Here is a 17,902-nt window from a genome sequence, read left to right as displayed (position 1 = left end):
CAGTTAATAGGACTTTTTACTGAAAGTCCAATAACTGGTAAGATGTAGAGCACTCTAGAAATGAAACTTGACTGTTACGACCAATTTAATTATATGTCACGTGAAGACTATTTTATGTTGTTGCAAATAGGTTTTTTGGTTTTATTTTAGCTATGAAAGTCACTCAGTCATGTCCAACTCTTTGCAATCCAGGAATTCTGCAGGCCAGAATACTGGAGTGGGTAGCCTTTCCCTTCTCCAGGGGATCTTCCCAACCCAGGGGTTGAACCCAGGTCTCCTGCATTGCAGGTGGATTCTTCACCAGCTGAGCTACAAAGGAAGCCCTTATTTTAGCTATATAAACTGTCTAGTTGAGTTTTTCACACCAGTGATTACCCTTGTTTTTGCACTTTGAAAAACAGATTTTTTATAAGGAAAGTTCCAGTCTGGAATTTTGGTTTTGCCCTGCTAATGCTTTCATCAGTTAAACTTGCAATTGATAACTAACTTGACTCTACTGAAATGAACACATGTTCTAATTTCCTCTGCAAGGAACACGGCACTCTTTCAAAATGCTTAACTAGTATCTTCATATTGTGAGTTTAGTAGCTCTAGCAGTTATTACTCACATTGAGTTTTAAAATGAATTTATTAAGGAATGGTCCTAGGAAGGCAACAATGTTTGATTTGTCATTAAAAAAAAAAGTTCTGTTTTTTCATGCTGTATACTAAAGAGGGTACAGAGTTATGAGCTTCTTTCTATTGGAATTCTCTGATAGTATAGCACAGAGTAGTCATTTCTGCAATGCTAGAATAAATTAAAAAAAAAAAGTCTCTTCTATGCTTCTCTTCAAAAAGCGATGAACGGTAACAGGATGGCATTAAAAAAGCCACTTCTTTTTTCTACTCATTCTGTAGTACTGGAGCCAGTATCTAGGAAACAGAAGAAAAAGAGTAAGTTCAAGAAGCAACTTAAATATTTCGAGAAAATCTTTCAAAAGTAAACAGGAACTAACGGTGGTGAAGAAGGGGAGACAAAAAGCTGACCACAGTAGTATCTTCTGTACTTAAATGCTGTTTTACCTTAATAGGAAAGTCAACCTTTAGCCTCCATATTTATGTTAAGAAAAATCATGTCATATTACATTTGGCTTATATACTTTTTTTCAGGTTCTCTACTTTCCCAAAATTTAAAACCAAAAAGGACAATAATGTATAATCAGGAGAAATTTGTATTTAATTCCTGGTGAGAAAAAAACCCCCAAATTCTAGCCACTATCACTTTATCTCTGCTTCTCTGTTAGGAACTGAACTGTATTTCAGAAAGCGGACCTGTAGAAAAAATGGTTTTATTTCACAGTAGCACTGCATTTATCTGGTTAGGAATGGTATTATTACTTAATCCACCTCCAACTGCCACAGCCATTTATATTTTAATGACTGTTTTTTTCTGCTGACATAGAGGAACATGGAACACAATCTAAACTTTTCTTGAATACTCAACAATTTTTCCTTTGAAGAGCAATCACTTATACTGTGCTGTAAGTGAAGCAAGCTCCTCAGAAGCCACTGAAGGAGGTTAAGGCTGATTTGTACTTTACATCCACTAAAGTTTGAGAAAATAAGATACATCTTTTATCTTTAAGAAACAAGAGAAATATACTTTAAGGACCACTTATAAGTAAAATACCTATGCTTACATGGACTCTTTGATATTAAGTTTGCTCAGGGGCCTTCACTGACTTTTTGGCTATTAAATATGTTTCAAATAATTGAAACTGACACTCTGCTAGTCTATATCTGTGCTGTCCAATATGGTAGTCACTGGCTAGGCATATGTGGTTAAAGGTTAACTAATAAAAATGAGACCATTAAATATCTCAGCTACCCTAATCCCTTTCAAGTGCTTAATATCAGATGTAGCTACAGGAGAGTACAGACAGAAAATTTCCATCAGGATACTGCTCCATATAATTAACTCATTTTGGTAGAGGTCTAGAAATTACACAGTAGTGCTCAAATTCTATAGTGTAAAAGTCTGAAAACCTAAGGGTTGTAAGGATGCTCTTAGCCTAAATTATAAGAAAGACTTGGGAAAAAAAATACATTATCTGACGTACAGAAATGTTATCACTTGTGATGCAGGAGCTATTTTTAAACACGTCTGTTGTTGTTGTTATAACAAGGACCAAAGTATATGATAACTATATAAAGTCATCCTAAAGTTCTTAGAATGATTATTCCTAGTTAACCTTCTGAAACGTACAAGCCACTATAACATTGCTCATTTTAGAGAGACTGACATCTGGAAAAGACAATTTCTTTAAAAAGAGAGAAAGGTATAATTTCAGGCAGCTGTCAAAAATCAGGTTTAAGAGAACAACAGTTAATGAGTTGTGTGAAAAACGATGTATTCACAAATGAGTATTACTATAAAGATATATATAAGCAAAGGCTAGACGATCATATACTCAAGTGATATGTTATCTCCAGATGATGTTACAAATGATGTCTTTTCTTCTGTGTGGTTTTCTGTCTTTATATCTTTTCAGTGTTAGAGCGTTTCTTTCAAACGCAAATTATAACAATAAAGACCTATAACCCAAGAAATGTAGTGTTTTGCTTTCCACATTTGTCTTTCTCTTGCTTTTCACAACTCCCCTTCTTGGAATGTGACAGTCTTCTCTACTGAATTTCAGGAATAATTGCTTTAAATACAAACTGTTCAGAATACAAAGTAAAAGTAAGTATATTTAAAATACAATTTTTATATTTATTTTATTTTTGATAATTGAATTTAATCATGGGACAGAAAGCAGAGACAAACAGTTTCTGAAACATTAAAGGCATGAACAAGTTCTTAGGTCTGCTGTGAAAACATCTGCGCGTAACAGATGAGAAGACTAGATGTTTACCTTTATGACTGACGGGGCTCTTATAATTATTTAAAAGATTTTAAATAATCACTTTAAAATGTATAGCTATCCAACAACACAGAAACCATAGGATAAATTGTTGAAATTAAACACTTCCTTAAAGAAAAAGCTTGAGAAATACTTCAAACCTGTAACAAATAGGGAAGAAAAGCTTACTAATTTGTTCCCCTTTCCCCAACACAAATTCAACCTGTGCAAGTAGTCTATGTGTCATATGAAATGTTTATACCTAAAGTTAGTAAGAGGACTATTTGAGATCCAGAATTTAGAATCTGAGAAGGAAGACAGGTCTCTAGATCATTAGCCAACTTCCCCCCTTACTTTCAGATGACTGTCTAAAGACACATGAAAACAAGATTTCAAGTAGCTTTGCTTTCATAGTAATTAGGGTAGACACTTACTTTTACCATCACAGGCTACAATTTTCACTTTATCCACTTTAATAAGTTCTGTCACCTCTCTGAATTCAACATCATTCAATACAAAAGTCCACACGTTATCGCAGAATCTGTATGTATTTAGAGAGCCCTTTAAAACAAAACATTGAGGCAAACCATGAAAAGTCATTTTTTCCCCCTCACATTATTCTCCAGACATACGAAATCCTAGCTACAAGTACATAATTCTCAAAATAGGATGAAAATTAAGGAAAATAAAGCAAGCAAGCTAAGTGTTAAAATACCATACTACTACTTAAAAAAAAAATCCTAGATAAATATGCCAAGGTAAGAGTTTATTTTAGTTAGCAGACTATTTCCAGCACTGGAAGAGCCTGCAAATTACTCACCTGAAATTTGAAGAAAAGCTGAAGGGAAATTTGAATTTGTATTTCTACTGCCCCCATATGGTGAAATTATGAAAATGCATTTGAATTTTTATGAAAATACTTTTAAAAAGCAACTTATTTTATTGTGTATGTTAATTCTCCAAATTTGTACAAATCCATGGAATTCCTAGAAACATTACTATATTAGCCACTGAGATGATAACATTATTGTCCTGTGCAACTGACATTCTTCTAACTAACTTCTTTTAGGAAAAATGTGTGTCTGAACATTAAAAGGTTCTTCTGGAAGAGTGTGATGAAGGTGCAAGGATGAATGCCAGCAGAATATAATCAAAACCTGAGCCACATACACACGCACGCGGATTCACAAAACACTGAAATTTAGTATTTGGTAAGATAAGTTATATGCCTACAACCTTCAAACCAGAAAAAACAGTGTTACCTATAATACCAAAATGTGAGTTCTCATTTACTTAATGTCTCATAACTTAATGTCGTACAAAGTTAGGATGACTAGGGAAACTATAATGGTTATGACTTAATACCATCCTAAGTGCTTAGGATACAATGGTAAGCAATACACATATGATCCCTGCCACCCAAGAGGTTTAGCTGAGCAGGGAAGATCATTAAAACAAGTAAATACACAGTGTGAAGTGCTATGTGAGCTTGAGTTACTTGGAGTCTAGCAGGGGCACCTATGGCTGTAGAAGACAGGACAGAGAATGCTTGAGTTCCAGAGACTAAGGAGTCAAGGGAAAGAAAGGTGGGATAGCAGAAATGAATACTTGGAATGGGATAATAAGTTCCAGAAACCAGAATATGACAGGAGGTCCTAAGTAAAAGAGATCATGAACCTTGGGAAAGCTTTCATATCCTGAGGGTTTTAGGAGGTCAATGAAGGATTTCAAGCAGAGCAGTAGTGTACCAAAATTGCATTTTTGGTGATGGCATGAAGACCAGACTAGAGGGGAGTCTGACTGGAGGATGGAGAGCCCCTAAGAAGCTGATACTTTAGCTGGCTGTGTCAAATAGGTGAAAAAGGCTGGGCAATAGCAGGAGCAAAGGGTCCTGAGAAGTGGAGAGGTTTTAGAAAGTAGATCTGTCAAAACTTGACAACCAACTGGATATGGCTGGATAGTGAAGAGAGAAGTCTTTGTTATTCCCAAGTTTCTGGCTCGTGTAACAACGCATTCATAGAAAAAGCTGGTTTGGGAGGAAAGTTAAATTTGAGTTTGAGCTACAACTTACTGTATCCAGTGAACAGCTGACTGTAAAAGCACGCATGGGAGAATACCAGCTTTAAAGTCAAAGGCTGGATGAGATCATGAAAGGAGCATATGTGAAGCCCTAGATAACCCCTTAGGAAAACCAACAATTAAGTGGTACAGACAGTAGGAAAATTACAAAGCAGCCTGAGAGAGGGGTCAGAGGATAGAAGGAAAGCTAGAACAGTATGGTTTCAAGGGAAGTATGGGTTTCAAGAGATTAATCAACAGTATTACTGACTGTACATTATTGGATTTATCAATAACTTGGCAAGAGAAGTTTCAATAGAGGAGTGGGATTAATGCATTGAAAATCACTCAGAACATATTAAGTAAAAAAAGAGTTGTAAGTGTAAAAAAAATTTTTTTTAATTAGATCTGTTCTTTTGACTATAGTTTGAGTCTTTTGGAAGGCTGAAAAACCAAATGCCAACTTCAGTGTTCATCTCTGGCATCCCTGAGTGTGTGTATAATCCATGAGCCTATGAACATGTAGGTTACTGTCATATCCAGTCGGTGGTAGCTGTGTCAATAATGTGAACTAGGTAGGTCACTGTGATTTACAATTAGCATGTGAACATTGAAATATGCTAAAATTCAAAACTTTATATTCAAAATACTCCTTGTATATGATAATATGCAGTTATACTGTATCTTTAATATACATTTTTCCCACATTTTTTTTACCTGTATCTATAACTAACACTTTTTAAATCCTTTAAACAGATTCATACTAGAAATCTACACTAAGTAGGTGATCACTCAGACCTTATGAACCCTATGACTCTGTAAACAAATTCTCTACATGGGTTAAAGTTTACGTACCAACATGGCTCAATTTAAAGGATCAAGTTTTGAAATAAAAAACTAGGCAGATGTGTATGTATGACCGTACAAAAAAAGCTGACTTTGCCAGAATTACTACTGTTCAAGAATCTAATAATGAAATTTTATAAAGACATATTTTACTCTAGATAATTATTAGGCATGTGAAACTGGTGTGACTTGTTTACAAATATAAAATACATGCAGATTTTATCCCTTCACGTAACTAAGTCAAATGTGGCGCTGTTTGTCTTCTTTTGCCCTCTATACCCAATATCTAGAACAATGCCTTGTACTAACAGGCATTGAAATGTTTGCTGAATAAATGGCATTTTGTCTTTTGTGTTTTTCATCACCAGCTAAGAAAAAAAGACCCCAAACACTGACATTCTCTTAAACACAAATTACCATATATGCTTTTTATATGATGATTTTCATATCTTTTAACCTGAATTTACTATCAAATTAAGATTTTGTTTGGTTTGGGCTTACTGTTCAAAGTATAAATGATCCCTATGAGACCTAGCTACCAGAAGAGATCATTATCTGCCAACAGGTCTGCCAATAAGCCATGCTATCTAAGAGTAGGTGGGATGCAACATGAAATTTCTAGAAATTATACTTCCCTGGCCAGAGTTTAAAAATCATAACTGATCCTTAGAGATTACTCTCACTTACCTTCAATCCTGAAGATACTGTTTCAGATGTTTGAAATCTCACTAACTCTTCAAGGAAGGTAGCCAAACATACATAGGCTGATTTATGAAATAATGGAATAAAAATCCAAAAACAACTGTATCTCACATTAAGTGGATGAACTGGTAGATATATCATTTAAATATAAAACAGGATTCAGTTGTTCTAAAACAAGTTTTAAAGTTTGATTAAGTCATCTCTTTTTATGATCAATAAATACAGAGGTACTGTAAAATCACTACTGTAACCACCACGGTGCAGCTTCTAGATTTAAGAATATATCCTTACCCTGAAGTTGACTCGGTTCCTGACCCTCTGTGCCAATGCTGCATTGATAGCCTTATCAAACTGAAGTAGAACTTGAAGGGCAAGCTGGGGGGTAATCTGTTGAGACTGAGAAAAAATAAAGGTCATGAATCCTGTCTGGGAAGAACAGTAAAGACAAAAATAAAAATACATGAGTTATCATCTAAAATTTAACTAAGGTTAATCAGAGCCTCTAAACTTGAATCCCTTGTTCTTTTTTTTGTGATAACAGGCAATTAATAGGCAAAACCTGACAGTATTTTCTTACACTATCTTGAAACAAACATAATTTTGAAAAGAAAACATGCAGTGATGTTACAACATCAGGACAAAACTTTTGTCTGTCACTCCTTCACAGTGTCTGGAAAGAAGTTTTCACTGATAAATTGAAGGAACCAAGTCTTGAGAGAAAACTTGGGATCAGTAATATGTTAAAAAAAAATCTAATAAACTTCATCAAAGTTCAAGATATAAGAAAATAAATAGAAATACACAATATGTACTTGGATGAGAAGTTTATGTAAAAAACATTAATTTTCCTAAAATTAAAAATATGAATCCAAAATTCTAATTTACATCTCAAGACTTGCATTAACTTGTCTAAAGTTAAAGCTGCACACAGTATGCTATTTTCATAATTATGAGAACAAGAATTACCATACATCCATCTAAATAAAAATGTTGATTTTTAGTTTCTCACCTGTATAAGCTCATCGAGGCTCTCCTGAAGACTGTTTCCCAATGTGGTATTTCTATACAACTGATATGCCATGGCTTAGGAGGGAGAAATTCTTTTTTTAATTCAGGCTTGCATTGAAGTCCTAAAGATTTAATATGAAAGTATTAAAAAAATTATAAAATATGTAATACAGTCTACTTCATATATTCAAATAGACACTATCAGTGGGCTTCCCTGATGGCATCAGTGGGTAAAGAATCCGCCTGCGATGGCGGAGGCACAGGGGACATGGGTCTAATCCCTGGGTCGGGAAGATCCCCTGGAGGAGGAAAATCGCGACCTATTCCAGTATTCTTGCCTGAAAAATGCCACCGGCAGAGGAACCTGGTGGATTACAGTCCAAAGGATCACAAAGAATTGGACGTGACTGAATGACTCAGCACATACTACATATACTATATAATAACTTAGGAATTACAAGGAATGGTTAAAAATGATTTTTCTGTTTTTCTATTATTTCAACATAGGCATTTACACTCCTTTATACAAAGTGTGCGTGTGTGTGTGTATATAAATGTAAACCTTTATCATTTCTTTCAAACATCTACCTTCTGATCTACTCTGGACTTTACCATGTACCATTTTTTTCCCACTTACTGCCAAGGCAATGATTCAATCTCCAGCTCACATTTGTGTGCCTTCCCCTTCATCTTCCTGTTCTCTTAAAATGCAGTATTTATAGTGCCTACCAAGATAGCACTGTGACAGGTATCATGGGAGAGCAAGATAAAGATATACTCTGATTTTAGATAATTTATAGTTTTGGGAAGGTAAACATACAAAGACATACAAAAGAAATTTAATAGAGAATAAGAACTGTGACAGATTACACAGAAGCTGATTGAATGAGCTGGCTCACAAAACCTTCCTGATTTCTTCAAGCTAGACTTCAGCCAAGCAAAGGAGGAAAGTCACCTCAGGCTGAAAAAACAGGAGGAGTAAAGCCATGGAAGGATGAAATCATACAGTCTACAGAGAGAACTGCAAATTAATCCATATTAGGGCATAGGTATATGAATAGGAAGTGGCAGGACATGAGGCTGAAAAAGATGACAGATGATTTGTCAGGAAAGATGCCAGAGTTTTACAGTGAAGGTAGGGGGAGCCCCTAAAGCTTTCTAGGCAGGAAAGGTCAGACAAACGGGCAGCAATGTAAAGGGCATACTTGAAGACAAGTTTAGAGAGATGCGGGATAAGGGCTTGAAGACTACAGATTCAACAAACTCTGAGCTTCGACCACATGTTGCGTGTAAGATCCCTGACCTCGCGACACTTTCAGTCTAGAGATGGACAGAAGGAGACAGCTGTACACCAAGAGTAACCATCAGTAAAACTTAGCAAAAAATAATACCTGCCTGCACATTACATACTTTGTGAGCATTTGACACACCTGATCACTCCTGCCTTCCCGGTCTTTCCTCTGGCTTCTGCGACCCCACATTCAGTCTCCTCCCACCCACGGGGTACTAGTTTCTTGTTCCTTTGGTGGCCTGCTCCTCAGCAACCTGACTTCTAGCTTCTGACTTCTAAGTCCTGAGTACCCCAAGGCTTCTTATGTCTTCTCCGTATTTGTTTACTCCCTTAATTACCCTATCTAGGCTACAACTTTACATACATTGTATTTATCGGCTGGTGACACGCAAACTTTTTGCCATTCCTGACCTTTCATATGCCCATGTTGCTGCACACAAAATGGCATCCTTGACACTGGATGGAAATATCAAGTAGTAGATCAAATTAAATTAGTCAAAACCAAATTCTTGATATTCTTTCTTCAAAACTTTTCTGCCCCTGGTTTGCCTACCCCCATTAATAGTAAATCTAGCCTTCCAGAAAGATGGCCCAAAAACCTTACAGTCAACTTCTCTCTCATGCTGCATGCAAGCTATCAGCAAATCCTTTCAGCTTTCCTTCTGAATACAGCCAGAATCAAACAACTCTGACCATCTCCACTGCTAGTACTAGATCACCATCATCTGTCACTAAGATTTACAGTGACAGAAAAGTAAGGGGTCACCCTCTTTCTACCCTTGTCTGTCCCACCCCTGCCTGCCCCTTGATTTGTTACAGTGAACTTTTTAAAACAGAAATAAAATCACACCACTCACCCATCAAAACCTCTCATGGCAGCATCCTACTTCAAAGTAAAAACCAAAGTCCTCCTAATGGTCTTCAAGGCCTGAATGACCTGGGCCCTCCACTGTGTCTCTGGAACTTGACTTCTTCCACCCACTCTCTCATTGACTCTGCTTCGGCCGTACCAGTCCTCTGCTTCAATATGGCAAGATGTTCTTGTTTAGGGCCTTGGCACTGGCTGTTCTTTTTGGTTCAAATGTTCTGTGCAGGTACCTGCATGGTTTACCCTCTCATTTGATTCAGATATCTGCTCAGGTATTACTTCATTGGAAATGAGTTTTGTAACCAACCTAGAAAAAAGAACTTCCCTGCTTTCCCTTTGCACTGCTTCATTTTCATTCATACCGCAAACTGAAGCTGATATAAATGTGCTTATCCTGTTTCCATCCCCACTAAAACAGATGTTCCCTAAAGATAGGACTTTCATTCACTTATATATTTATCATCTGGAGCAATGCCTAGTACACAGTATGAATTCAGTATCTGTTCGTGAATAAATAACTTGGTGATATGTCAAAATGCCAATATCAAATTGTATTGCCATTAGGTGCATTTATAATAGGTTTTCTACTTTACTGAAGGAAGTGAAGCAGTAAGAATTTTAACTCTCAAAACTACATCTAAGCACCTATCAGTATCTACATACTCTGCTCGTCACTAAAGTCAAACTGTCCATGTTGTTACCTAAATACAATCCTTCTACCTGTGTACCAGGCCCTAACCTCTCTAGCACAGGATATTGTTCCAAGAATTCAATTATTCCTTCTCTATCAAATTCCCCTGTCTATGGATCTTTCCCATGAACAAACAGGAGCTATATCTCTCATCTTAAAAAGTCTCAACTTGCTTTTCCCACCAGCCTCACTTTATTTCTCTATTCCTCTATGTAGCAAAAACGCCGAATAGTTGTTTGTATTCACGGTCTCTCATTCCTTTTCTCACATTTTCTCTTCAACTTAAAGTTTTGCCTCAAGCATTAAATGAAACAGATTGTGAAGGTTATCACTGGCAATGCTACAACTAATAATCCTCAACTCTTAGTTCTCACCAGACTTAAGCATTTGGCAAAGCTGACTGTTCCCTCCTCTTTGATAAAGGATCTTGTCTTAGTTTCTGGGCTAGTGCACTTTTAGGGTCGTTCCCTTAAATTTACTGGTCCCTCCTCCTCAATATCATTTGCTAGTTGATACTTTTCTCCCTTAACTCATAATTTCACAAGACACCTCCCTGGTTCTCTGACTTTCTGTCTACACTCATTCCTTGCTGCTGTCACTGTCTCATGGCTTTACACACCACTGCTGATGATCCCCAAATTCGTATACCGGCACAGACCTTGCTCTGAACTCATTCCTGGATCCAACTGCCTACTCAGCATCTCTATTTGTTGTCTTTCCTACCTCAGTTGATAAAACTCCATACCTCTATGGGCTTAAGCAAAAACCTGTGAAGCTATTCCTGACCACCTTTTCCTACCCTTGGTCTGGCCACCTTACCTCCACATCCAATCTCTAGCATAACCTGTTAACTCTACTTTCAGTATGGATTCAGAATCCAGTTGTTTCTCACCATTTGTACTGTTGTCACCCTGATGTCTGCCACTATCAACTGTCACTGGGATTACGGAAATAGCTTCCTAACTGGTCTCCTCGTTTCCACGCTTGCCCTCTAAATGCTAATCCCAGTTCAGCAGTCAGGCACTCTTTTAGAACACAATATTTCTCTTCCTTGTGCAGAACTCTCATGTAGCGCCACCCAAGTTGGACAGGTGATAGTGGAGAGTTCTAACAAAATGTAATCCACTGGAGGGAATGGCAAACCACTCCAGTATACTTGCTGTGAGAACCTCATGAACTATATAAAAAGGCAAAAAGATAAGACATGGAAAGATGAGCCCCCGAGGTCAGCAGATGTCCAGTATACTACTGGGGAAGAGTGGAGGACACCTACTAACAGCTCCAGAGAGAATGAAGCGGCTAGGCCCAAGTGGAAATGACACTCAGTTGTGGATGTGTCTGGTGATCAAAGTAATATCTAATGCTGTAAAGAACAAGTATTGCATAGGAACCTGGAATGTTAGATTCATGAATCAAGGTAAACTGGACATGGTCAAGCAGGAGATGGCAAGAGGAAACATCGACATTTTAGGAATCAGTGAACTAAAACGGATGGGCATGGGTGAATTTAATTCAGATAACCATGGTATCTACTACTGTGGGCAAGAATCCCACAGAAGAAATGGGGTAGCCCTCATAATCAATAAGAGTCTGAAATGCAGTACTTAAAAATAACAGAATGATCTTGGTTTGTTTCAAGGCAAACCATTCAATATCACAGTAATCCAAGTCTCTGTCCCAACCACTGATGCTGAAGAAGCTGAAGCTGATCAGTTCTATGAAGACCTAGAAGACCTCCTAGAATTAAAACCAAAAAAAGATGTCCTGTTCATCACAGGGGACTGGAATGCAAAAGGAGGAAATCAAGAGATACCTGGAGTAACAGGCAAGTTTGGCCTTGGAATACAAAATGAAGCAAGGCAAAGGCTAACAAAATTCTGCCAAGAGAATTCACTGGTCATAGAAAACACCCTTTTTCAGCAACACAAGAGATGACTCTCCACATGGATATCACCAAATGGTCAATACCAAAATCAGATTGATAGCGTTCCTTGTAGTTGAAGACAGAAAAGTTGTATACAGTCAGCAAAAAGAAGACTTGGAGCACCGAAGAATTGATGCTTTCGAACTGTGGTGCTGGAAAAGACTCTTGAGAGTCCCTTGGACTGCAAGGAGATCAAACCAATCAATCCTAAAAGAAATCAACCCTGAACATTCACTGGAAGGACTGATGCTGAAGCTGAAACTCCAATACTTTGGCCACCTGATATGAACAGCTGACTAACTGGAAAAGACTTTGTCGCTGGGAAAGATTGAAAGTAGAACAACAGCGTGATGGAGGATGAGATGGCTGGATAGTATCACTGATTCACTTGGGCAAACCCCAGAAGATGGTGAGGGACAGGGAAGCCTGGTGTGCTGCAGTCCATGGGGTCACGAAAGAGTCAGACACCACTTGGTGACTAAACACCACCACCTATTTTCTCGATGACCTCATCCACCATCTCTCCCTTGTTCTTGCCCTGCTCCGGAAACAATGGCTTCCTTATTTTTCTTAGAACATGACATACATGTTCCTGCTTATATAAGCCTTTGTGACAGCTGTCTTTTCTACCTGGAATGATCTTCCCCTGGATATCCACTTGGGTTTCTTAATCCCTTTAAGAACTTAATGGGGCCTAAACAGACCACTTATTTAGAATCCCACCCCCACCTCCACTCTGCAGCTCTCAATCTCCCTCACTCTGCTCTATTTCTTTGATGGCACCATGACCTTCTAATACATTATACAGTTTTCTTATTTTATGTTTACTTTTCTGCATCCTCCAGCAGAATGTAAAGCCTACCAGAGCAAGGGCTTTTTATCTGCTTTTGTTCACTGAAGTAAACCAGGCAACAAGAACAAACACTACCTGGCACACAATGGAAGAAAATTAAACATCTGTTCAAAAAATAAATGAAGGCAAAAAACCAGTAAGCATAATGTGTGGAGTAGGTTAGGGGGATAAAGAGGGCAAGAAGGAGTACCAGTAGGAAGATACAAACTTGACAAAAGTAAGAGTATAGAATCTTGGGTCCTCCCCATTTCCCATTTAAGATAAGTCCAAGAGTCACCTAGAAAGCAACTAGACGTTACTAATGAATTATCAGGAGAAATAAATAATCCTGTTTGAAACTGCCTCAAAAAGAACAAACCATGTAGAAATAAATTTAGCCAAAGAGGTGAAAGATCTGGATATTGAAAACTGCAAGACAATGATGAAAGAAACTGTATATGATACAAATAAACAGAAATTCCATGCATGTGGATTGGAAGAATCAATATTATTGAAAAGTCCATACTACTTAAAGCAATTTACAGATTCAACACAATTCCTATCAAAATTCCAATGGCATTTTTCAAAGACATAGAACAAACAATCCTAAAATTTATATGAAACCAGAAAGACCCCAAAATGCCAAAGCCATCTTGAGAAAGAGGGACAAAGCTGGAGGCATCATGTCTGCTGACATCTAACTCTATAATGAAGCTACCATAATGAAAACAGTATGCCACTGCCAATAAAAAGACGTACAGATGAATGGAAGAGAATAAAGAGCCCAGAAATAAACCTATGTGTGTATGGTTGATTAACTTATGATAAGGGAGACAAGAATGTTGTACATGGGGAAATGACAGTCTGTTCAATAAAGGGTGCTGGGAAAACTGGGCATCCTCATGACAAAAGAATGACACTGGACCACTATATTACACCATACACAAAACTAAACTCAAAATGGATTAAAGGCTTGAAATATAAGACCTAATACTATAAAACCTTAAAACTCCTAGGAAAAAAACAGAGATGGTAAGCTCCTTGAAACAGATCTTGGTGATGATTTTTTGAATCTGACATCAGAAGCAAAAGCAATAAAAGCAAAAATAAATAAGTGGGATAGGGTCATAGTAAAAAGTTTATGCACAACAAAGGAAACCATAAAAAAATGAATAGGTTACCTACTGAATGAGGGAGAACATTTTCAAATCATGTATCTCATATGAGGCCAATAGCCAAACCATATAAGAACACAAAACTCAACAGCAAAAACCCAAACAATCCCAGTAAAAAAAATTATAAATTACACATGTAATATAGTCTATTTCATATATTCCAATGTATACTATTAGCAGTTATCAAAAAGACAATTAACAGCAAGTACTGGCGAGGATGTGAGTTAAAGGGAACCCCTGTGACTTGCTGACAGGAATGTAAACTAGTATACCCACTATAGAAAACAGTATGGACGTTTCTCCAAAAAGGAAAATAGAACTCCCACATGATCCAACAATTCCACTTTAAGGTACTTATCAAAAGAAAAAGAAAACCCTAACTGGGACAGATATATGCGGCCCCATGTTCACATGTATCCAGAACAGGCAAGATATGAAGACAACCTAAGTGTCCATCAAAAATGGAATGGATAAAGAAACTGTGGGATGGGAGACAAGATGGCAGAGTAGAAGGACATGAGATCATTTCCTCTCACAAAAACACCAAAATCACAGCTAAATAACTGGAATACCAAAACAAATTTTCTATATCCACACGTAAAGAAGCCAGGACACTGGGAAACTCATAGGATACTAGGTCAGACCTGCATGCTGGTACTGGAGGGCCTCCGACAGAGGTGAGCAGTGACATTTCGAGGACAAAGAGGAGGGTGGCAGGAGTTCCGGAGAGTACTCACTGGTGAGCCCTTCTGGAGGCTGACATTTTCTTACGAAACGGCCTGTAGGCCCCAGTATGGGGACGCCTCAGGTTAAACTATCAACAGGGCAGGAACACAGCCCCACCCACTGGCAGACAGGTTGTCTAAAGTCTTCCTGACCTACAGTTTCCTACTAAACACACCCCTTGACACGGCCCTGTCCATCAGAGGAACAAGACGCGGCTCTACCCACCAATGGTCAGGAGCCAGTCCTTCCCATCAGGAGGCTTGTAAAAGTCTCTTAGATCAGCCTCATCCAAAAGGGAGCAGACAGTAGAAATAAGAACTACAACTCTGCAGCCTGTGGAAGAGAAACTGCAATCACAAAAAGTCAGATAAAATGAGACAAGAGAGAAATATGTCCCAGATGAAGGAACGAGGTAAAGCCCCAGAAGGGGAGATAAGTAATCTACCCAAAAAATAATTCAGAGTAATGACAGTAAAGATGATTCAAGATCTTGAAAAAAGAATGGAGGCACAGGCCAAGAAGATTCAAGAAATGCCTAACAAAGACCTAGAAGATCTAAAAAAGAAACAAACTGAAATGAACAACACAATGAAATGAAAAATACTCCAGAAGGAATCGATAGAACAAATGATGCAGAAGAACAGAGAAGTGAGCTGGAAGACAGAATGGTGGAAATCTCTGCCATGGAGCAGAATAAACAAAAAAGAATGAAAATAAAAAATGAGGACAGTTTAAGAGACCTCCGGGACAACAACAGATGCACCAGCATTGGCATTATAGAGGTTCCAGAAGGAGAAGAGAGAGAGATAGGACCTGAGTAAGTACTTGAAGAGGTAGTAGCTGAAAATATCCCTAATATGGGAAAGAAAAAAAAAGATACCCCCAAGTCCAGGAAGCAGAGTCCCATATAGTATAAACCCAAGGAGGAATATACCAAGACACACAGTAATCAAACTGGCAAAATTTAAGATGAAGAATAAATATTAAAAACAACAAGGGAAAAACAACAAATGAAAAAGAAGAGAAATCCTGTAAGGCTATCAGCTAATTTTTCAGCAGAAACTCTACAGTAGGGAGTGGCACAATACATTTAAAATGATGAAAGGGAAGAACCAACAACCAAGAATATTTTACCTGCAAAGCTCTTGTTCAGATTTGACAGCAAAATCAAAAGCTTTACAGATAAGCAACAGCTAAGAGAATTCAGTGCCACCAGACCAGTTGATAAAGGAACTTCTCTACGTAGAAAACAAAAGACTGCAACTAGAAACAAGAAAATTATGATTGGGAAGTTCACAGGTAAAGTAAACATACCGTAAAAGTAGGAAATCATTCACACACAAATATGATACTAAATCTAGCAACCATGAATAGAGTACAATGCAGGATAATGGAAACACATTTGAAACTAAAAGAAAAGCAACTCATGGTAACTGCAAACTGAAAATCTACAATAGATACATACACACAAAAGAAAAAGGAATCCAAACACAATTCTAATTATATCACAAGAGAACAAAAGAAGAAAAAACAAGACTGTCAAAAACAAATCCAAAACAATTAAGATGGCAATAAGAACATGCATATAGATATACTTTAAATTAAATGGATAAATGTGCCAACCAAAAGACATAGCCTGGCTAAATGGATACAAAAACAAGACCTGTATGTGTGCTGTCTACAAGACACCCACTTCATATGAGGGGACACATATAGACTAAAAGTGAAGAAAACATAGGCAGCGTACTCTTTGACACAGCAATATGTTTTGGGATAAACCTCTTAAGAGTAATGGAAATAAAAACAAAAATAGTGAAAGTTAGTAGCTCAGTTGTGTCCAACTCTTTGTGATCTCATGGACTGTAGCCCACCTGGCTCGTCTGTCCATGGAATTCTCCAGGCAAGAGTACCTGAGCGGCTTGCGATTTCCTTCTCCAGGGGATCTTCCCGACTGAGGGACTGAACCTGGGTCTCCTGCATTGCAGGCAGATTCTTTACTGTTTGAGTCACAGGAAGCCCTCAAATGGGAACTAATTAAACTTAAAAGTTTTTGCACAGTAAAACAAACCATAAAAAAGCAAAAAGACAACCCACAGAATGGCAGAAAATATTTGCTAAGGATGCAACCAACAGGGGATTAATCTCCAAAATTTATAAACTTATATAAACTTGTAATTTATATAACCTTATAAAAATATAAATTTATAAGCTCAAGGAGGCAATATCAAACTAAACAACCCAATCAAAAAATGGCTAGAAGACCTAAATAGACATTTCTCCAAAGAAGACACAAAGATGGCCAAGAGACACATGCAAAGAAGTTCACCACCAGTAATTGTTACAGAAATGCAAATCAAAAGTACAATGAGATATCACCCCAGGGTGGTCAGAATGACTATCATCAAGTTGTCTACAAACAACAAATGCTGGAGAGTATATGGGGAAAAGGGAATGCACCTACAATCTTGGTGGGAATATAAACTGGTAGGCACTATTGACAACAGTAGAAAGACTCCTTACAAAACTAAAAATAGGGACTTCCTTGGTGGTTCAATGGTTGGGACGCCACACTTTCAATACAGGGGGCACAGGTCCGATCTCTGGTGGGGAACTAAGATCTCCCATGCTGCATAGCCAAAAAGTTTAAAAAAATAAATAAAAGTGGGTGTTAAAACACAAAAACTAAAAAGAGAACTATCATGTGATCCACCAATCCCACTCCTGGGCATATATTCAGAGAAAGCCGTTGTTCAAAAGAATACATGCAACCCAATGTTCATCACAGTGCCGTTTGTAAGAGTCAAGACATGGTACCAACCTAAATGTCCATGGACAGATGAATTAAGATGTGAGTGAGATATATATACATAAATACAAAATGGAATATCAGCCATTAAAA

General features: G+C 37.6%; 2 protein-coding genes across 3 annotated transcripts in view; both read right to left on the bottom strand.

Moving 5' to 3' along the window:
* Positions 1-609: 609 nt before the first annotated feature.
* On the bottom strand, positions 610-7,586 carry GTF2A2 (general transcription factor IIA subunit 2). Its single transcript, XM_020883294.2, has 4 exons — positions 7,498-7,586; positions 6,780-6,884; positions 3,317-3,443; positions 610-912 (listed from the first exon to the last, which is right to left on the bottom strand). The coding sequence occupies exons 1-4, from the start codon at positions 7,567-7,569 to the stop codon at positions 887-889; spliced, it is 330 nt and encodes a 109-aa protein (XP_020738953.1). The 5' UTR covers positions 7,570-7,586; the 3' UTR covers positions 610-886.
* The window catches only part of BNIP2 (BCL2 interacting protein 2), a 47,916-nt gene continuing 37,600 nt past the window's right edge, over positions 7,587-17,902 (bottom strand). For both annotated transcript variants that reach the window (XM_070469207.1, XM_070469210.1), the window contains one exon: positions 7,587-7,618. The gene's annotated coding sequence lies outside the window, so the exon portion shown is untranslated. The remainder of the gene's footprint in view (positions 7,619-17,902) is intronic.

The sequence above is a fragment of the Odocoileus virginianus genome, chromosome 6, assembly GCF_023699985.2.
Source record: "Odocoileus virginianus isolate 20LAN1187 ecotype Illinois chromosome 6, Ovbor_1.2, whole genome shotgun sequence".
Taxonomy (NCBI): Eukaryota; Metazoa; Chordata; class Mammalia; order Artiodactyla; family Cervidae; genus Odocoileus; species Odocoileus virginianus.
The sequence above is the reverse complement of the archived record's forward strand: the minus strand, read 5'-3'. Positions and strand labels throughout refer to the sequence as shown.

What these genes read in the sequence shown, in the direction of transcription:
- GTF2A2 (XM_020883294.2), bottom strand. Translation starts at nt 7,569, where the DNA reads ATGGCATATCAGTTGTATAGAAATACCACATTGGGAAACAGTCTTCAG. An exon ending in GGAACCGAGTCAACTTCAGG is followed by an intron (nt 3,444 to 6,779) that starts GTAAGGATATAT and finishes TTTGTTTTAAAG; the next exon opens with GGCTCTCTAAATACATACAG. An exon ending in TGTAGCCTGTGATGGTAAAA is followed by an intron (nt 913 to 3,316) that starts GTAAGTGTCTAC and finishes TCTGTTTCCTAG; the next exon opens with ATACTGGCTCCAGTACTACA.